This window comes from Mesitornis unicolor, unplaced genomic scaffold (genome assembly GCF_000695765.1).
Source record: "Mesitornis unicolor isolate BGI_N332 unplaced genomic scaffold, ASM69576v1 scaffold32960, whole genome shotgun sequence".
Taxonomy (NCBI): domain Eukaryota; kingdom Metazoa; phylum Chordata; class Aves; order Mesitornithiformes; family Mesitornithidae; genus Mesitornis; species Mesitornis unicolor.
Window position 1 is genome coordinate 56,695 of NW_010159764.1, and position 22,278 is coordinate 78,972.

The 22,278-nt window shown below is 39.3% G+C and overlaps 1 protein-coding gene across 1 annotated transcript in view; it reads right to left on the reverse strand.

The window, feature by feature from the left end:
• PCNXL2 (pecanex-like 2 (Drosophila)) overlaps positions 1 to 22,278 on the reverse strand; it is a gene marked incomplete at its 5' end in the record, with an annotated part of 67,382 nt that overhangs the window by 38,335 nt on the left and 6,769 nt on the right. The window contains 2 exons of the mRNA XM_010187816.1: positions 14,025 to 14,152; positions 18,392 to 18,502. Of these exons, the coding sequence (XP_010186118.1) occupies positions 14,025 to 14,152; positions 18,392 to 18,502 (239 nt within the window). The remainder of the gene's footprint in view (positions 1 to 14,024; positions 14,153 to 18,391; positions 18,503 to 22,278) is intronic.

Here is a 22,278-nt window from a genome sequence, read left to right on the forward strand (position 1 = left end):
CATCTATGGAAAAACAACAACAAAAATATCAGTTTCACATTTAGCTAGCAGCACTGAGAGCTTTTCTGGTCATTCTTATCACTTGAAAAAGAATAAATTACAGGGTCTTATTCCATACAGACAGTAACTCTGTCTCCCTTATGAATCACATATTCCCTACTCAGTATTGTCATTGCAGCAGTGGAATATAAACAGCATGGGAAAAATGGTCATAGAACAGAAAGCAACTAAAAGGTAGATTGGATTGAGCTTTGATTCCTACCTGTAACAAAAGACACTAACAAGGCGTGAAAATAAGGAAAGAGTAAACCGCTGTGGGCAAGCATGTGCGTAACAGAAGGGAGTGGTTGTTGTGGTGACTAGGGATGTTCAACACCAGCGGTCTAAAGCATCTCCCTGGCATCCATCTCCCAAGCCTTCAGGGTACAACTGAAAGTCTGGCTAACAGAAATACTATAGTAAATATAATTTTCCCTGAAATATTGCTCTGACAGTGGTGCTTTAGAATTTCAGGATACTTAATTAAGAATATTGTCTCAAAAGTTTTACCCTTAATGACTAGCTTTAGCAGACCTGTCAATCACATATGCAAATATCATCATTCCTTGAAAAAGGGGGTTAAAACAGAAAATGGGGAAAGCCAAAGTTGTTTGCCCTAAGCTACAGTTAGCACAGCATTACATGTGACAGTGGTGAGTCTCATCTGTTCACCAGCCTGAAAACAGACAGGAAAAGTGTCAAGGCACAGGAACTGAGGAAGACACCCAAGTATGGTCCTCATCATGTCCTGTGTCAAACTGTGAGGGGGGCTGCATGGCCAGGTGGGACTGGCTGGGGTCTGGCTCATTAGGGTGGAGTACAGAGCTTGGCAGAGATTTTGAATTGGCTGATGGTTGGCCAGGCAACTTGGATAGCCCAAATTTAGCTACTCACTACGACAATTTAGACATGTCCCAAGGAAGACTGCAGCAAAGAGGGTATAAGCTACATGAGAGGTTTTCAAGCAGCTTAAATAACCCTGAAAAAGGATGGTGTAAACCCAGGGTAATGTTGTCTTTGAAGCACAGCAGAGACTCTGTGAGTCTATTTACAAGGTTGGAAGTTTCTGAGCTGAGGCTATAAACCCATGTTGAAGCCAACCAGGAGAAGGATGCCACTGATGCTCCTAATGTTAGAAAGCCTTTTCATCCACCCTCTACATCCTTTGCCAAAAAGCTGTGGGAAACTGGCCAACAGAAAAATTGTATACAGGCTTCCATGTAGTAGACAGAAGAGGAACAGAATTGCTTTACTTCTGCTCCCTACCAGTAACTGATATTTGCTTTTAAAAGGCATGTTCCTTAGTTTGCAAGAAATACATTTGGAGAGAATATGAGTCTTAATTGGAATTATTTGTAATTAATATTAGTACATTATCCACATAGATTAACATTTTATTTGATGTATTATTTATCTTCCTGTTTCTGGTTAGCTCAGCTTATTGTAAGTGCAATTTTCATTTCCTATGCAACAGAAAATGGCAACTGGAGGGAGGGCCTTCTAAGCAGCTCAGAATATAAAGAATGATTTTACTTCAAAAAGGTTGTCAGAGTTCTTCCACCCTGATATACATCCACCCGCAATTGCAACACATGCAAGAGTAAGCATAAAGATTAGGTTATGGAATTCAATCAATTTTCTATTCTCAGCAGAGAAACGCTGCTGATTTCTAAATGCATATGTTCTAAGATTATGAGACTCCTTATTAACTTTCAGTCCCTCTGAAATCAGTATGGCAGTATGAGGTACAAGTCAACACTATTCTTCCCCTGAAGCTTTCACAGCATTTCTGTCCAGAAAATTCTAATCTATAATAAGCAGGAATTGTTTTGCCTAGCACCCAGTTCTGGCTTCATTTCTTCCCTTTTTTTTTTTTTTCCTTTGAGAGAAAGACGCATGAAACCATCAGGGAAAATCATGAGTGCTTCAGGATGCTCCGATAATGCAGCCTGACTGGGAAGAAGGGAAGGAAACAGAACAGCTCTAACAAACAAAACAAAACCACGCTCCATTGCGGCTTTATCGTCCATACCAAGCACAGTAAAGATTACTTAAGCAGCTATAACATAAGCCTCAGGACATGAGACAAGAAAGGATTTACCTTTCCAGACACTATCAGAAAAACTCAAATCCTTATACAGATATTTTGAAGCTTTTTTTTTTTTGAGACTTAAGGTAACACAGAGTTAACACAGAGAAAACTTCTGTCCTGAGATTCAGTTTAGTTGAATAAATTCAGTCAGGTAATTCATTTGAGACTTTAAAAATCTTCCGCAACCATCAGTAGCCAAAGCTGTGTTTGTACCTTCTTGAAAGCAATGGGAACTTGCATGGCATTAAACTGTAATACACTACACCTAACAATCAAACCAGCTATGCCTTTACTCCCAGGCTTTTCGCTGTCAACTAGGACCTCTCAAAGTGAACTTTTGGGACCAGTGGGTGATTTGGGATTTTCTCCAGTGACCTCTTGCTTTAAATTTGGTTGTTACCACTCATCCAAGGTGATAATTAGTTCAGTAATTGGATTTCTTCCTGAATTGCACTATTCTATGCAAACTGAGTCCTTCGGCACTTGCCCTAGAGGGGCAAGTGACTGTGTTTGAATGTCTTCAGCTAAGTCTTCAGCAATTTTAAAGTCAGCATCCTGCTTAGTTCCTGAACTATCTATCTCATGCTCTTTTAATCCAGCATTTATATGGGCACTGAGATTAGCCACTAGTTTGTATAGCACTGTTCATGCCATTATAACTATCACTTCCCTTTGCAAAAGAATGAAGTCACTTCCTATACTTCCTTTGTCCAAAAATACTGCCTCATTTTCCAACCTGGAAAGACTTTTTTCTCCCACTTTCCTCTCCCAATTTCCTTAGAAAAGTAGACAAAAGACTGAGGGAATTCAGGTAGCTCAGGAACATACAGCAATTGGTGAGAATCTGGCAAATTGAGGAAGAAAAATAAAATAAAATCATTGTTGTGCTTATTTCCAGAAGAAGAAGATAAAATTGCAGCTGTTCTATCTGCCTTGCTGTTGCTGGGCTTTGCCCCAAAACACAAATTCAAGATTTCCTGGATCCTTGCAGTGCAGGAGGGGATCTCTACTTCTGAAGAGAACAAAAGCAGTTCTCCTCTGGGACATGCAAAAGATGCCTTTCTAGGGTAGATCCAAAGTTTTCCTTTGTGTCTAATGAATTTTAATCCATTTTCCATGACATCTAACACAGAGAAATTTTACTATACTGCAGCCCTATGATTATTCATGGAAGTCTGGAAACAAAAATCCTCAGCATCTCCGTGTGAATGTCTTAGGCTGCTGGCACTGTAAACAGAAGGCTTAGCATTAAAAACACAGTAGCAGTAGTAGGCTATGACAGAGAGGCAGGAATGAGAACGAGGAGATGGCAGAATAAGCAAGCATCCATGAATATTTGAAGGACACCAGAGGCAAAAAATGATGGTGCTAATTGGAAGTGTGAGGATGCCCAGGTAGTTTTAAATAAATTTTGTCTAAAACGCATAATGATTTCAGTGTGATTATAACAGCAAAGGCTGACAGCCCCTTCATGCATAACCATGCCCAGGTTTTCTGGGCAGCTGCATAGAAGATATGCCTTAGGTTTAACTCATGTTAATAAAGAAAGATCTCTTTAAAATGAAAGCAACTTCTCCTTCCTGATCACTCACTCAGATTTTTATTTTTCAGGCTTTCTTCTTCCCCGCCTTCCCTGACTGCTCCAGTGTTTCATCTAAAAATAATAAAAAGTGGCTTTGATTGCACACTAGGAAACTGGGGAAGGGCTAAGGTATAAAAAGTTCCAGTTGTTCAAGACAGCTCTGTTGAAGGATCCTTTTAAAACACAGGAAGATCTTATTATCAGTAATGCTTCCTGTTCTTAGGGTTTCTTTACTTTCTTGAAAAGGTTTTTATAATTCATTCTGAGAGCTCCTTGGGTTTGGTTTTGAGGTTTTGGTGGTTTCTTTGGTGGTGGGTTTTTTTTGGTTTTGGTTTTGTTTTTTAAGTAGGTGTAAAAATCAGAATTGTGGTAATTTGCTGAGATAGGACTGAGCATGTTTATTTGGCATATTCTAAAGCCTTTCCTGAAGATGAGCCTTCTGTGCTCCTGCAACAATTGGGATGCAAATAAGAAGTGAATTTGAGATCAAAAGGTGAGTGCCCAAATATGGATTAAACAGCTCACCTAAGTGCTCTGACATTCAAATATTTAGCTGGGGAATTCACCTCTTATTTGTAAGCCAGGTCATTTAAGCCTCTGCATACTTTAAAATATTCACTAATGCTTTACTAAAATGTCATCAATACCCCTGCTTTTGTCTTATTTGTCTACCTTGCTACTTAATTTCTTCCCCCTTGTCTCAGTATGCTTTTTCTTTTAAAAGGCATTTAGTCATTATCTTCAGATATTTTATACTAAGCAATACAAGAAGCTTTATAAGTGGAAGGATTATGCCAACTGCACAGAGATGTTCATGCTCACCCTTGTGTCAGTGAAAAAGGGCTGGGACGCTGACGTTCCTATAAGGATGGGTTGCCCCTCAGTTCAAGAAGGACAGGGAACTGCTGGAGAGAGTCCAGCGTAGGGCTACAAAGATGATCAAGGGAGTGCAGCATCTCCCTTATGAGGAGCGGCTGAGGGAGCTGGGTCTCTTTAGTTTGCAGAAGAGGAGACTGAGGGGAGACCTCATTCATGTTTATAAATATTTAAAGGGTGAGTGTCACGAGGATGGAGCCAGGCTCTTCTCGGTGACAAACAATGATAAGACAAGAGGTAATGGGCACAAGCTGGAACACAGGAGGTTCCACTTAAATTTGAGAAGAAACTTCTTCTCAGTGAGGGTGACAGAGCACTGGAACAGGCTGCCCAGAGAGGTTGTGGAGTCTCCTTCTCTGGAGACATTCAAAACCCGCCTGGACGCCTTCCTGTGCAACCTCATCTAGGTGTTCCTGCTCTGGCAGGGGGATTGGACTAGATGATCTTTTGAGGTCCCTTCCAATCCCTAACGTTCTGTGATTCTGTGATTCTGTGATTAACACAGGACCCTGCATCACAGCCATACCTCACTTTCTGCAGTTCACATAGGTACTTTGAATTTAAAAGCAAATCTGTTAATTACACACAAAAATATGCATCTGAAATAGTTCAGGTGAGTGGTATTTTTCTGGTTTTTTTTCCATTGTGAGACAATGTAAAACATTACAGGGAAGGCGCTACACTATGCCCAGCTCTGCAGGGCTAATTCACTTGGGCTGTGCACTGGCTGATTGGCCCATGAGTGAAGTGGCAAATGCCTGGGAAACTGTAAGGACCTGGAGAGCAGAAAGGAGGTGATGAGAAATGTCCCGGTGAAGCCTCCACCAGAAAAAGAGAGCAAAGTCATATAGCAAAAAAAAATTACTAAAATCCTGGGAGCTGCTTCAGCAGGTGACTCAAGGTGACTTCTTAAAATAAAATTAGGAGGTAGAGATGGCAAGAAAGTATGAGAAAATACAAGAATAAGACAAAGACTGGTGAACAATGTCTTACAAATAAAGCCTACATCAGAAATACTAGTTCAGTTCGCTACAGAGTTTCTGTGAACATATTTCTCACCAGAAGATGAAGGGAAGCAAAACAGAAGCTAACGAAGTAATTTCTGTGCCTTAAACCTGCAGGTGCAGCATCAGTGATACTACACTGAAGAACAAGAAAAACCTTACTGCTACTGTGCAAATGTACAAAATCCAATCTAAAACAGGGATGACTTTTAATACCTCTTGCTATTTCACTGTAAGGACCATTGGGAGTGCTAATCATTTACAGCAGTCGTTATGGTAGTCTCTACAGTACTCTTCACACTGAAAAAATCTCTGGTATTTTGAAAGCAAACACTGCAAGTCAAAGGATTTAAAGAAAAGTCCCTCTAGCATTCATCCAGTATTTACCTAGTCCCAACTAGCACAAAGCTTCAGAAACAATTCTCAGTGGCAATGGTGAGGTAATTCTGCATTTTTCATTATCTCAGAAAGAAGCAAGAGATATTTTACACTTTGCTCCTATAAGCCCTGAGACAACTTTTAAGTACCCTTGTACATCAGGAGATGATCAGGACTTGAGCACGCTGCAGCACAAATTATTCCCTGCTGCTTTCTGTACACAACTTACGTATCACCTCAGTGGGAAGAGTTACAGTTGCTGACGAGATCTCCTCTGTGATTTCAGCTTTCCCCCTGTCTTCATATCTTGACAAAAGTTGCTTAAGTAAGCATCTTCTTGAATGGAAGGTTTGAGTTTAGTGCTCTGAACCTCAGCTTGCCCCTCAATGTTTGATTTAGTTAAATCTAAAACAGGAGGTGATCTACATTATCCAAGTGAATGGGATGAATGCTCTCTGAGAACACTTATTCTTATGGAAATTCAATCCGTTTCAACAGGTTTTCAATACTCAACATGGCAGCAATTTTCTGAGTTCACTTGATCTCATTAGATTTACATAATTTGGAAGCTAAGCATTAGGTGAACAGCTTATAAAATTTTAGTGCCATTGTATAACCACACAAGCCCTTCGAGTATTACATACTTCCTATTTCTGATTCATGAGTTCTTTCTCATCTTCCTCTTACATCCTGTTGGTGCTTTCCTTTACAAATATATTTAAAAGTCTCCTTTTATCACACTCATAATTTCTTTTCTTCTATAGGTCTCAATTCCTACTTCTCAATGTCTGTTGCATGATTTTCACAGTTTTTCACTGCACACCTATTCCTTTCTTGCCCATCCCTTTCCCTTTCCATTCATCCAGCTTGAGGTTTTGATCTTCACTTGTGTTCCTGCCTGGCCTCAGCATGCATTCCCTCTCTGATGCCTCCCTTCTTGTCTTTATTCTGTCCTCTTAGAATGATTCAGTGAATTGGAGTTGTGAATGCATCTTTAACTCGGCAGGGAACTACAGGGAACTGAATCAGAATGCACTCCCAATTAATTATCACACATATGGCTTCTATTCAATTAGCCTCAATTTGTTTTATTGACTGCCAGGGGCAAAATTTGAGAAGAGGAGCCATTATCAGTTAAAGAGATACTGCCAAACAGTTAAAATACAACTCTGAATTTTGTATAGCCCTCCTTGAGCATGAAACTCCTGGCAACTCAGAAAATACCTATCTATTTGGCTAAAGTTATTCATCCTTTCCTAGACAGCCCTCACATTTTCCCAGTTCAGTGTGACTCTACACATGGAGCCAAGCAATGAGATGAGGGCTGGGTTGGAGAGATGTGCATACCTCTGCGCTACAGCAAGTGGCCAGAGGGGCACACACGCACACAGGGTTACTTATTCTGGGAGAAAGCACATTTCAAGACTCTGAGGGGAGTGCAATTTCTAGCAGGGCTTCGCTTTAGGCTTAAGGAACACTTCCCATACCTGAATGCTGTGGTTTTGCCACTCCTCAAAGCCCTACGCACCTGCTGAAAGGGGTGAAAGACCCCCAGTCCAGCCAAGTGTGGCAAGTACAAGTCCATGGGCAGTGCTGGTGGTGTGCAAGGTGAAGATGTATGGCAGATAGGGACTACAGCAGGGAGGAGACAGGGAAGGGTCTTGAGAAGACAGTCAGATGAGCAAGTCTAATGAATAACATGTAGCTTCAGAGGGCTCATGAAGAACTAAGCCTGAAGTGTGGACAAAGATATTCCTTGTTCTTCAAATGTTTTGTTTTTCTCTATTCTCTCCCCCAATGCCAGAACCATGGCCACACAGGTACCTGGAGAACAGGGCGCAACTTTCCAAAGACCAGTTTATACTCATTGTTTCAAGAGGGGAGCATTTTTCTACCGCCAAAAATCATCTCTATTTGGAAATCTACCTGTTATAAGAGAAGAGTAATGAAAAAAAAATAGTAGCAACTTGCTAACAGTTCAGCTTTTGCATCACTGTCAGACAGAGGGTGCCACTGCAGTCAGCAGGTATGCTGTACCCAAATGCTGTCCCCAAGGCCACCCAAGCCAGATCTAAGCATTCCCCAACACCAGTCTAGGCTGGAAGCTCAAAGATCTAAATCCCTTTGAAGTCTTCAGAAAGACTCTCACCAAATTCCACGTGCTTTGTGAACAGGACCAGGCAACTCCCTCAGAATCTTGAACTGTGCTTTCTCCCAGAGCAAGTGATCCTCTGTGCATGTGTGCCCCTGTAAATCTCAGGCACTAATAAGCTCCCATTTTGGTTTTATCTACACACTGATACTAATTTACATTATTTTTCTGAGTTCTAAATTAACTTAACACTCAATAAAGGCCTGGAGGAGCCATGACGCCAACTCAGCAAAGACCTCTCTTAAAAAAGCCATGGTCATCAAAGGGGCTAGCATCCATAAAACTGAGTAATAGCTGATACCAAAGGAACTAGAACCTCAGTACGCTCTAGAGTAAAGTTGTGCAACTGGAAAAACTGGAATATACTGCTTCTTTCTGGTCAGTTCATAAAAAACAGTACAGAAATAGAAGCAGCCAAAGAGAAACACAAAACTTAACAGAGGAAGACAAACAGTTCTGAAGAAACTAAAATGAACAGTAAAACTCAGGGCTGCAATGTGGCTGGAAATATTCAGACAAGTTTGAACCCTAAGTAAGGAGAACAGGCAGTGACAGCAGTCAGAACACAGCATTTCTGAAGTGATATTTGAGGAAAGAAGGCAAACACTAATTCCTGTCGATGAGGGGGAAAAAAGTTCTCCTATGCTTAGGTTATGCTGTAATTGTTGACTTCAGAAGTTAATGTATCTTTCTTTAAAGTATTAGTTCTAAATCAATGGTCAAGACATTACTGAACTACGAACATCTGCTGCAGTTGTTCCTCTGTAAACATCACGACTATGGAGGTCTAATAACATGTGAAAAATCAAACAGCAAGAAAAGACTAAAAAAAGAAATCCAGTCCTAACAAGGAGAACTTGAAAGGTCCAAACATGCAGCTCCCAAACAAGGCCCATGGACAGTCATGGTTGAATGATGTTTTCTGTTCGGAGCAGGGGTTTTAGCAGCTGTAAGAGATGAGCAGGCTCACAGGGAAACCAAATGCATCAAATGTGTGTCAAAAAATCAGCACTTGGAAGTGGAAAGCCTGTTATTTTATGGGAAAACGGGAGGGAGCAGATGGGTACATTTCTTTTTCCCACAAACGTGCATAATATGGGGTCAAACCTAATTACATCTACACTGAGAAAAGTCTTCCCATTCCACCGACAGGCTGTCCACAATGGGCAGGTCAAGTGAGGCAGTAGGAAAAAAGAAAATGCCAGTTGCACTAGATCTGAGGCTGGGCAGGTTTTCCTCACTGTTTAACCTTACAGGTGGCTATTTTCCAGAACACAATGACTGGAACAATAACACAGTGATGAACTTCTTAAAAAGATGGAGAAAAGAAAGGCTTGCTCGTGTATTTGCTAACACAGAGAGGTGTCCTGTAATGCCATTCTGGGATAACTGGCAACCTAATTGCAACTTCTTTAGAGACACCTAACTCAGTTACACTACACAGTAATTCACTCGAGAGCCTTCAAAGCAAATGCAAACTGTGCCTTACCCAGAAATAGGCAGTGAACCAGATGACCAAGAAAGAACAGAAACAAGGAGCAGGAGAGAGATGAACAAAATCTCCAGATCCCTGGTGGCAGTTTGCTGTCTGGGGGGACAAGTCACAGCTGCAGCAGGGAACAGGCTGCTTGACGTGATCCAGTGGTTTGACCCACCGGGGAATGAAAGAACTTCCTCCTCTCTTCTGCCCATTGCCGTATCCAATATACAAAGCAAGATAAGAGGAAGGGAGGAGGGGGACAGAGCCAGGCTGCAGCGTGACAAAGTATTTAAGAAAAAAAATGCAAAGCAGAGAAATGGAACAACAGCATTTAAACAAACACTTTATGCTTTAAAGTGACTATACATTAAACAAGATTTATGGCTATTTCCTTTTCTCTCTCTGATATCTACAGCCTAATCATTCCAACAGCTGTGAAAATAAAGTCTAAAACAGGCCTCTTCAAACTGGGAAGCAGTACTCAGGCTAATGGCAGAACAAAGCCAGTGCTACATCAAACTTTTTTTTTTCTTTAAAAAATTTCTCATAGTTGGACTCCCACGAGACAACCCACTCATGAGCAGCAGACCAGCTTTCTGATTTTCCACACCTTTCTTTTCAACAATGGCAGCAAAAGCTGTGAAAAAGTGGTTGCATGAGAAGCTGTTCTTAATTGCCTTCCTTACTGCCTTTTTTTTCCTTCTTCTTAAAATCAGCCTTCCCTTTCTCCCCGGAAGATCCCTGACCTCAGTGACGCATTGATGGTACTAGACTCTGCACACAGTAAACACACAGCATCTGCTGATTGCAGGGAAGAAACCCATGCTCTGTGCACACACCGTGAGAGCACAAACAGGCACAGTATGATTCCTGAATTCTGAAGAGCTTGCTAGGAATTTCACAGTTTGCTTACTGTCAAAATGAATTTTTTTTAACCCGCTTGAGTTCCTCCATCTCCTTGAAAAAACAAACAAGCCATCATCTTAATTCTCTAAGACTTTCAGCCCCAGCTCATATCATCCAGAGTGGCAGATGCCCAGTCAGAAACTTGAGGAATTAAACTCCTTCTTAGCCAGCAGAAAAATGGGACTAAAAGAAACACTGGAAATGCAAGATGTGTATGTGTGCACTCAGAAAATACCAAGTTTAAGGAACAGATGCTCACCACTCAGGCTACTGGCCTAATAGCCCAGCTCTATTAATAAGCATAGTACTCTCTACTTGCTGATGTCCAAAGCTTCAACTTTGCATTTGATTTACAGAAAACGAAATGGATGGATTTTCTGCATCTGATTTCACACTGTTGGCCCAAACGAGATGCAAAAATAAGTCTTCCTTAAGTGTAACAAAGAAAAAAAGTTTGCTTGACAGCAGTGAAGTGTGCATATACCGATAACAGAAATGACACTCTAAGAAAGCAACCTAATTTATGACTTGGAAGAAAAACAAAACCATGATATTTTGATATCTAGGCTGCTTGTCAAAACTGTTTTCAGTTAGTCCAATTAAGAGGTTAAATTATAAAAAATATAACCATGGAATTGACTACCTTTAACTTTATACAAATGTACATGAGGTTTTGTGTAGCTAATATAAATGTGATAATTTAATGTAGTCATCAACAGGGCAAGGAAGTGTTTGAAAATGGGTATGCAAAGCAGGGAAAACAGAAAAGCTATATAAAGCACACTGAAGGTAGCTTTCCCCTGGGCAAAAGTTTCTGTCAACATGCAACGAGTATGGAAATAGAAAAAAAATCTGCCAGAGCTTCTGCTTCATACAAGTATATCTCAGATGGCACTGAGGCAAACCTGTGACTTTCCATGAATACCCTGAGCTGAACTTGGCGAAACTACCTATTTTGCACTCCAGAAAGGAAATCTATACACCAACTTCCCGATCTGCTTGTCCTGTTTCACCTTAATGACTGAAAACTCAGTGCACATCTGGCCATGGGGCACTGTAGCCCAAAGAGATCAGTGGAGAAGTCAGAAAAACTCTCCACTCCAGCTCAAGTTCCTGGTCCTATTGAACTCCACAGAAAGCCATTGTGCCATTTCTTTGAATTTTTAGTTGTTGAAGGATCAAGACTTAAAGCAGTAAGGAAAGGCCCATTTCAACTAATTCAATTATTTTAAGTATTTTGTAGAAAATTTCCCTATTCTTAATACAAAATTACTTCCTTCCCTTGCCTTTTTCTGTCTTTTCACTGTGTCCCTTTAATGAACCAGGAGTTTCTCGCTCCGGTCAGTTCTTCATGTGAGTAATGAAATACTGAAATGGAAGCAAGGCAGAGGAGAATTGGAAGTGCTAGAAATAAAATAAATAGGAATTTAGGAGGAGTCATTATACGTGCATATTGTGGGATGCCAAAGGTTCAGGCAAAAATTTATTTCACTTTGATGACTATCTGGATTTTTTAGAAGGCTGTTTTCTACTTCTGAAAGGTTTTTGAGGGGCAAGGTTGTAGTTTTTATGCTTTAATTGAGATGATCATAAAAGATACAGTAGAATTTCTAACAAAAAACAAAGTATGCTGTTTTCACAGTTTAAATCAAGCATTCATGTTGAAGATAAAGTTGTAGCTACTGCTTATTTTGAAAGGACAGGTAGTGGTGGTTTAAAGTATTAAAAGGGTTAGTTTTTTTGCACTTGGAGTATTACAGTTTATGGGTAAAATAATTAGCTTTGCTTTAAAAAATTATTAGCACCAACTCCTTCACTTCCCTTACTAAGAGTCACAGATGGTCAGTACTGATGAAAACAAGCATGAACCCCTCTTATTTAAGTATCAAGAATCAAGCACCATCTTTTGAAATGTCCTTTGAATACCTTCTGTTCATCTCGTCACAAAAGCCTTCGACAAACCAAAAACAAATTAAAATGGTCCTCTCTGTTTCCATCTACATTAACCTACAGATTCTACATTAACCTAGCTATATGGAAGTGATGTGCCTACAACTAAGTTTGCTTCTCTAACTGGAACCTAGAATAAAAGCCACGTGCCTTCAAAATGCTCTGGTTGAAGTAAAATGCAGCAGATGTAAAATCCCCACTTCCTAGTTAATATTGTTCAAAGTCTTAATACAAAAATGCAAAGCTGTTTGTGGGATTAGTGGTAGCTTCCTGTCTTTCCATGACCCCCCTAAACTTCACTCCTATGAAATGATGAACTTGCAGACCCCCAAAAAAAGATGTGTGAGAGAGAACTGTGTTAAGATCTGGCCACAGTGTACAAAATTCAACTCCTCAAAAGGCTTCCACAAATCTCACCATATACAGAAGCAATTACAAAACCTCTTTATATGACTTGGCTTTGTCTGAGTAATTTCTTCATAGATGAGTATATATTCACTCACTGACAAGTCAAAATCAAAGAAAAATAGAACTCTTCAAACCAATCAGACCCTTTTCTCTAAAAGATGGAAAAATCAATCACTGTAATTTCTAGTTTTGGATTCTCTTGAGGTGCTCAGATACATCAGCAGCACCGATACGAGTGTGTACTTCTCACTGGTCTGGCCAAGTCCTGATTTGGTCAATACAATTCTCACTTTGTCCCTCAAACCACTGTACTGCAGCTGCAATGAGTTACTTCAAGCCTGGCTGCATGTTAGTAGGGGGTGAAGAGCTCATGCAGTGCTCAGAACATAGGACGCAAAGGACCCTCCTTAGTCCCTGAATCCAGTCCCTACCATAGCAGATTGCTCATTCATCCCTTGCAGAAACTACCTCCATCTGGAAAGGGAAGCGTTCCCCTGTCTCCAGTACTCTTGTTGGGAGCCCATTAGATCCAAGTTACCACAAGCTTTCAAATCCGCCTGGGTAGAAGGCTCTTTATTCAATCTTTTCAATATTCTGTGTTTATGTTCTTGTTAAACTGAGTGAAAGGCAGCTAAAATCTGACAAATCAAACCAACTCCTAAGTCAAACTCCAGGATCAGATGTAGCAAGTAATGACATCGCACACTTATCATCACTTCACTATGGGAGTTACCTGCCACATCCCAAAAGGTAATATTTAAACAGGCTAGTATAAAATATATTAATGCAGCCTGACTTCTAGTGCCAAAAGCTTCACAGATTTAGTTGCTAACACTAGTTAGCATGACAAAAAAGGGCTGACAACTGGGAGTTCTACTGATATTTTTTTTCGCAGCTTCATTACTGTATGTCTGTACAACAAATGCAACATGACTCCTCATCTGTAACGTATCAATAATTGTTTAAATACATTTTCAGAAATAACCAAATAACTATGAAATAGTAAAACGACAGAATCAAGATTCAATTAACTTCTCATCCCCTCAACAATTTAAGGATTATCTTGAGATAATTTAAGAAAAATACCTCCAGAAGTGAAACTAATGAGAGCAAAATCTTTACAAATAACAACTGTAAAAAATTTTTGAATGTCTTACTTGTAGTTTTTTTCCCAGAACTTGACTGGTCTTGCGTATGATGCGATAAAGATGACACTACCAAGAAATGGACTCAGTGGTGTAGAAAAGACTGAAGTGGCCAGAGTTTGAAAAAAAAGCATAGCAGAGTCTGAAAATTGTAAGTTAAGGTAACACAAATGATTTCATTATACTTTTAAAACATTGTTGAGGCAGCTCTTTGAACTATTTAGTTTTGCTTTGTTGTTATTTATTTTACCAAAGAGGTGGTAAAGAATGGAAAGGAAGGCAAGCAGTGCCAAATTGCCAATTACCAGCACGTAATTGGTGACTCTACAATGCTCCACAGCTGTAACGGAGGTGATGTGTCTGAACAGAGTACATTATCAGCAGGGCGACCCTGTCTAATCGCTGCCCGAGGACAGATCCTGAGCGTAGGCAGAGCAGTAAGTGCCCTTTTCCAGCTACCTCGTGTGCCTTCTATAACAGAGTGCCTTTCTAGAGTCTGACACACAGAGTCTAAAACACAACGTCCCCACAAAATGTCACTTTCTTGGAAATTCTTCAGTCTCTACACTGGAGTCTTGCTCTCAGTGTGTCCGGTATTCCATTCTGTGAGCTTCTGCTTATTTTGAAACAACCCAGTATGTGGAGAAACAATTGTGCCTCGATAAGCCAGCCTGCTGGCTTAAAATCATGCTTTCATGTTAATTCTTACTGACAATTCAATATTCCATGCTGACTGAAAGGTAAAAACCATTCAGCATTTCATACTTTTTGAAATATATATTAAATGAGAAGGTGAGGACAGAGGAATAGTAAATATTACACATAAACATCATAATGAATGCCTGAATCCCATCGTTTACTTTAAATGTAAAGTCATATTTCAGATTGCTGGTAAGAAAGTTAGGAGACGGATAAGGATATGGAAAAATATGCAAGTTAAAGGGAACACAATTTAAAAAACCCAACAAAATAAAATTATAGGCTTTAATTCTTCATTAATTCATACCACATCCATGAGATCTCAGGAAAAAGGTTTCCAAGTTGGTATACAGTTGTCCTTCCTTACAACTCTCTTGGGAGGAAGGTACCAAGTAAAAAAGCCATGAACTAAGAAGCCATTATCAAAGTACAGCAATCAAGTGCCTCTCAAACTAAAATTCAGGTCAAATCATCCAATAATCACAGTCTTTTAGCATACCCTCTTATAATAATATCCTGTATGTGCATCCCACAGACTTTGAGACTTCACAAAAAAACATTTTAACACATGTAGCATCATTTGTGGTACAGTATTTCCATCAAAAGGCTAGCTAGCCCTGCTTTCAAAGCAATTTGCAAAATCTGAAAACAAATATTTGCCAAAAGATCTCTCTCAAATCCTTCAAACTTATTAAAAGAGAGTGGTCTGGAACAATGTCTTCGTGCATTAGTCAGCTTGCAAAATGAGCTGCCCTCAAGAGTCTAAAGTTCAAAAAGCAACAGAGAGCACAGAGCAGGAAGCAAGTGCACCCAAAAAGTTAAATTGTCACATTACACTGTAGTCATAACCAGCATTGGCTGTGAAAGATGAAGAGTTTACAAGTGTCAGATAAGGGAAGGAGACATGGGACCTGAAGAGACAAAAAGAGAACAAGGAGGACAGATAAGGACAGCAAACCAAGTTTTTTTAAGGAGAGTGTCATGATAGATTTAAAAATTGCCACCAACCTGAGTTAAGACATTTAGGACTCCACTGTGAACTATTTGTATCTAAGACATAATCAGTAGCAACGGTTTTATTTTCGCTCAGAGACATAATGCTCTACTAAATGTCTGTTGGAAGACATTTCCCATTTGACTTGTGAAGCATGATTTTAATTAACCCTTTCATATATGTAAGCATGTCATGAGAGCACGTAACAGCACCTGACTCCCTTACATACGGCTGATGTGTACAGTGGGCAATTAGATGTCATCACGGGTTTTTTCATAGGATGGTATCCAATTTGCTTTTATTAGGTAATTTATTTTTAAACCTATGCTTTAATTACATCTAAGCAAAAAAAATATAAAAGAACTATCAAGAACTTACAGACATACTTTCTTACTCTATGTCCCAAGCCAGGTTTCCTGTGTACCATTTTTGCTAAGTTGCACCATATAGAAGCAGAACTTGTTTCTTTGTGAATAATGGGTTTTCTTTTTAAGACAGCCAAAATCAAATTTTCAGGAAAAAACCTAAAAATTCTTCAGTTATAAACACATAATCTCTTCTTACTAATTTAAACACTGAGAAGTGAAGTCACAGATGTCTCCTCAAAAGAAACCCATTCCTATTCCTGGTCTTTTGGCATCAGGAGGGACTTTGAGGGGTCACCTAGGCCATCTAGCAGCCACAAGGCAGGATCAGCTAAAGCTATACAACTCCTGATAGTCACTTGTCCAAATTCCTGAAGCTCTCTCATGGTGGAGGTTGTACAACCTCCACCAGGCAAAGCTCCACATGTGTTGCCTTTCATGTCCTGCATGCTGGAACGAAATGCATTAAAGTACACAGAACTACTTATATCACAAAGCTCTATAGCAAAAGTTCACTGAGGCACCTCAAAATTTAAAAATTTATGTCCCATTTTCAGATGTGATTTAGGCAATTAAGATCCACAAATAATTAACTCTGCAAAGAACTGGCAGGCTTAGTGCCTCTGCAAACCTCAACAAGCATTCGTCATTACTGTTAGCAGAGTTATGGTAGCAACAAATAAAAATACCGTGCAACAAGGCAGAGTTATTGTTGTTGTGGGAATAGTAACTTGTGCATTTAACCAGTATCTTAATTGCAATGTTGCCTTAAAAGACAGATTTGCATTTACAAAGCATACTATAAATATAAATAATAGAAAGCTAGTCTAGATAATTTTAGCAATAACTGTGTAAATAAACTAAACCCAGCTTAGTTAACTACTTTATATTCTGCAAAGCTTAATTGGTACTTATATCACTTCACAAAATACTTATGACCAATGGGAAACTTTTGCTAAATAACCAGATATACAATTCTCCTGCAATTCACGCCTACAACAGAGATTACAATAAATTTTTTTGCTGTGAAATTCTGGAATAATTTGCTACAATCACTCAAAATGCTCAGACAGATCATTGTTCTTATCATGCTTTCTTTTCATAAATAGACAATCTAAAGCCTTCCCTCCAGGAGTTACTCTGTCTGCACTTCCCTCTGTCCAAGACTCCCATTTATTCTCTTTATCTAGAAACATAAGCATTGTTAATCAATGCTGCATGCAATTCAATATACCACAGTAAAGAGCAGAAGAAAGAAAGAACTCAAGGGGGAAAAAAAACACAGTGGGATGAGAAGGACAAAGATTTAAATGCATATATCTAATAAACAGTACAAAGTCAACTCTTCAGTAGCTCTGAACTAAAACCACTTTGTCAAGTTTTCTTCAACAGCTTGGTTGGTAGGGAAGGGAGAAATGAAAAGTCAGCCTCTGAAAACGCTTCAGATGTCAATAAAGTTAAATTTGTTCAGTTAAAGTGTTTTATTTCATTTTTTATTTCTTTCCTGTATTAAATCAAGTTTCTATCTGAATTAGATTTTAAGCAGAAAAATTTTCCTTTCAAAAATCTAAAGTATATTTTTTAACCCTACAGATATTTGGTGGTTATTGAACTCTGTGTTTTACTCTTCATATCCACAAAACCAATGTTCACAGCCCTAGAACAGGCACTGAAACAGACTGTTTCCAAAGGATTGCTTTGGTGTTGATGAATGTATATTGTTACTCATAAAACAGAATGGAAATGTTAAAAAGGAGAATACTTCTCAGCACCACAATGAAAAATGTACATTGAAATGTTAAAGTCCAGCTGCTTCTGAAATAGAAAAAAAAATCAAGACAGTTGCAACATAAATTAGCTCACTGAAATTAATTTGTATCTGAGACACTAACTAAAAACAACTGAGATAGTAACTAATATTTTAGAGCTCAGTCAGCCACATACTCAGCACTTTACAAAACTAGCTTCTGTATACATAAAAGTCCACCCAAGTTGGAGCTAACGTGTCAGTCACAACATTTCCTTCTGGATGCATCAAAAGTCAGCGCTGAGGACTGTGGAAGTACGTGATCTGCAGAATGCGGCTGGGAGGGAAGTGAGCAGGAATAAACAGATCAGTTTGAGTCAGAGTTCAGTTTCCCAGTTTCAGATCCAAGCAGCCAAGTAAGAGAGAAAACTGTTTTTCACTCAGGAGATACTTCAAGCATTTTCACATTTTAAAATAAGTTACCTCAGAATTTTGCACCTTGTTCAAATACTGTGAATAAAACACATACATGAAGAGGAATTTAAGAATAAAGAAAAACAAATTTATAAAGGATATGAGGTATTGCAAAGAGCTGAGCAAAAACGTGGAACGATGATCCCCAGGCAATCTGCCAAGGAGCAATGTACGTCATGATGAACTGCAACTTCTGCAGTAGGTCCCATAGCTGAAAAAAAAGAAAAAAGAAAAAATAAATAAACAAACCAGAAAAACATGGTGACTTTTTAGGCACAGAGATAGTTTCAATACTAATATCTTGGCACTTTTAAGAACTGAACCCTGGAATGAATGTGAGATATATTATAATGTATTATTAGCTTTCATGGGCATTAAGGCCTTCTTTTACTAAGGCACACAAGTATATTGCTCATTTGAAACTCAAACGTGCAAAAAGGTATGTTTTTAACCGTCATACTGAGGTAGCTACCAGATTACCTTTCTTGAAAAGTTCGTCTGCTTTAATTATAAAAGCAGGAAAACAGGATCTGATTTTTGCTTCATATATCACACTGCCAGTTAGGTGGTTACAGAAGAGATTCCAGGAGAAAGTGGACGTAGGTGCACAGAGGAAACTCAATGTGCAACATGTGTGGCTCTGCACAGGGAAATCAGATTTATTTTGCAAGAACACATTTCCATTTGTTGAATCGATGGGAGAAGCCATCACTATGTAAGCATATGCTTCACACTGACCATGGATTTTAGCTGCATTTTCAAGATCAAACCATCCTACCATAAAAAATGTTGCATTAAGATGAATTTTTATTGCTGTGCAGTAGAAATGGTAAAACACACTGAATTTACTTTTGCTTCCTGTGAAATATGCTTGGTGCTGTGACTAGCAGGTTCTGATTCAAGAATGCTGTGCACTTATTCCCTAGAATACAGTTTTTTTCCTGCCAGCTCTCTTGGCATCAAACTGAAACAGATCTTATGTCTCATCTGCATTGGGCCATCAGATTCATTTTGCAGAGTAGGTTCCTGACAAACTGTCAGGATAGATTTGGCCATCAATAGACACTAGTGCTCAACACACACACACAAGTTGACAGTGAAACAGGAGCATATGCAATATTTCATGCTCATATAGCAAATATGTGTTGAATTTCCTATAGCAAATTTTTTATTTGAGTTAATGTAAAACAAAACATTGCAACATCCTGAGAGACATTGAGGCTATATCAATACTTGTATATTAAATGCTTTCAGGAAATGTTCCCAGGCACTGGTACTGTATATGTTGTTAAATTGTTAGAAAGGTCCCTGGGAAGGCTGTGGTCTGGCCCAGCTAGCACTCTTTCAAGCAATCCCCAGGGATCCTTTCAAATGAAAACCATCCACGGTCCACTTCCAGGTGGCAGTTCCATACCTCCACCCTGTGTACAGACTGGGAGAGTTTATCAGTATGGTCACAAGCTTCCCCACGACAGCTGGCCTCAGGGACAGAGCATGGTCCTAGGCACACTTCATTTACTCATATTTGACAGAGAGGATGCACCTTCACTGGCTAACTCAGTTCATTGGTCTTTATGTTCTCACCCCCAAAGTAACGCTTGGGCATCTGTATCCACATTGGCAATGCACTTACAAAATATTTCACTGAGCTTCTCTACAGTCTAATGTAAAATAATTGTAAATTAATTGGGAGGGAGGTAAGAGTGACAAATAGCATTAATCTGTTTTGGTCTTTGTGCTATGGAAACAATCACAGAAGGAGCTGCTACCCTCAGTGACAACTGCAGTTGAAATGCAAGCCGTGCCTCATATCCTCTGTGCTTTGGCATAACTCAAATTCGGAGCAGTATGCTAAGTGCAGGTTATGTTACCTTTACACAGTCACACTATTAACACCAGCAAAACCCTGATAAAAACAAGCTGTTATGATTTCTTTAAGGCACAGTGTGTTGGGTTTGTGTGGTGGGGTTTTGGTAGCAGGGGAGGGTCTACAAGGGTGGCTCCTCTGAGAAGCTGCTAGAAGCTTCCCCAGCTCCAAGTCAGACCTGCCTCTGACCAAGGCCGAGCCAAACAGCAATGGTGGGAGTGTCTCTGTGGCAACATATTTAAGAGGGGTGCAGTGCATAGAGGAGGTAGGTGGCACAGCCCTGGGCAGGATTCAGCTGGCTGAAGAAAATCCTGTCTTGTCAACTTTGTTTTCTCTCAGAAGTACTACATGTGACTTGAAAACTACGTTAGTTAAAGTAGGCAAGTAAAACTGAACTGAAACTAAAACTGACTTCTATTTACTTGAACCCTGTGTAGCAGGTTGTGTGGTTGCTTTCTTTTGCTTTATTTTTATTTATCTGAAACAGCTGGGAGAAAAATTGTATCTGCTAAAAGATTTAAGTGCAGGGCTGAAAAAGCTAATGACTCACATCTGAAACTTCAAAAATTCAAAACTGCAGCACAACCCTGCAAAGTTCTGGCTGTTACAGATTGAAATCACAAGGCCATAAATCACCCCAGCTGTGCTTAAAGCTCAGGGTTCATCAAAAAGTTTTCAAACCTCAAATAAAATTCAGGTTTTGCATTTGCTAGGAAACCAAATCCAGGAGGAGACCCTTCTGGCTTCTTGTTCCATTATATCATTTTAATAATTCTATAATATTTACACATTCTTGCAAAACAGGCCACGGAGCCCAAGTTCCCTGTTGCTGCTAACAAGTCAGAACACAGTCCTACTGCTGCATTCACCACAGCTTGAACTCACTGTTGTTTCTTTCAACACTTGCCTCTCAGCTAACGTTTCTAAAAGACAGGCACTGAAGCTCATTTCCATCTGCAAGAACATGAATGTAAGAACGCTCTGGTGAACCTCTCTTGGTTTTTGAGTGCCTTATGATACTGCACCTAAAGGCCTGGAAATGTGTGATTTTCCAGCTACTGCTTTTATTAACAGTTGTCAAGTGCCTCTTTTATCTCTTAAATTACTGCTTCTAGAGCGTGTTCTGCAAAACACCTTAAGGGTAATGTGCCATTAACATTTTATTTGTCTAACTATAATTGCTAAAGGTGATGTCACCTAGTAACTCTAATACAGAGATTTAGGAAGTAATTTTGCTAGGACCATCTGAAAAAATATTTCTCCTTGTCAGTTTTACCCAATTTATAATATGCTTTCTCATATATATGATATAAGAACTCCAAGGATTCGCAAGGACTATTGCTCTTCTCACAGTAAAAACGTGAAGATACTAAAAATTGCCTTCATAAAGAAACAGGATGAAGCCGATCCTCAGAAACAGCCATTCTCTAACTGCATTTCAATCTTCAATAACCGCAAGACACTAGCTAAAGAGGAAGACCTTCAGCAGCTATTTTAAATTGTCAGAAACAATATAGGATTAGAAAGGGTCAGGAAAGCCAAAGCCCATCTGGAGTTGAATCCAAGAAGGGAAGTAAAAGGCAACAGGAAGAACTTCTACAAGTGTATCAGCAGCAAAAGAGAGATTTTTTGCCTTAGTTTTAATTGGTAAGCCTTCAGGAATTGCAGGTCCCTGAGACCTGTGGGAAAGCAGGGAAAAATGAAGACACCCTAAGTAGTGAAGGATTAATTAAGAGACAAACTAGACAAAAGCACTTCCATGGGACCTGATGGGACACCTCAGCCCTTATGTGATTCTGTGAAATATGCCATTTATCCTTAGTTTTGTTTGAAAAAGGGTAATAACTTGCTCCTGAGGGTGTGAGGCATATTTTTCAACTGTGTTAGTTACAAAGGGGGAGCCTTCCCATCTAAAGTGAAAGTGTAAGAAAAAAAACCCAAACCTGTGCTCAGTTTTAGCCCTCCCTTTATAAAAATTTCCTTAAACATGTATAAAAGATTAATTTTTCATTAATACTTCTGCATCCCAGTTTAGGATGATTTGTAGAATAATATTTTTATTAAGCCTTCTTAGATCTTCAATGTTTTCTACAGTTCACTAAGTAGAAAAAATGATATAT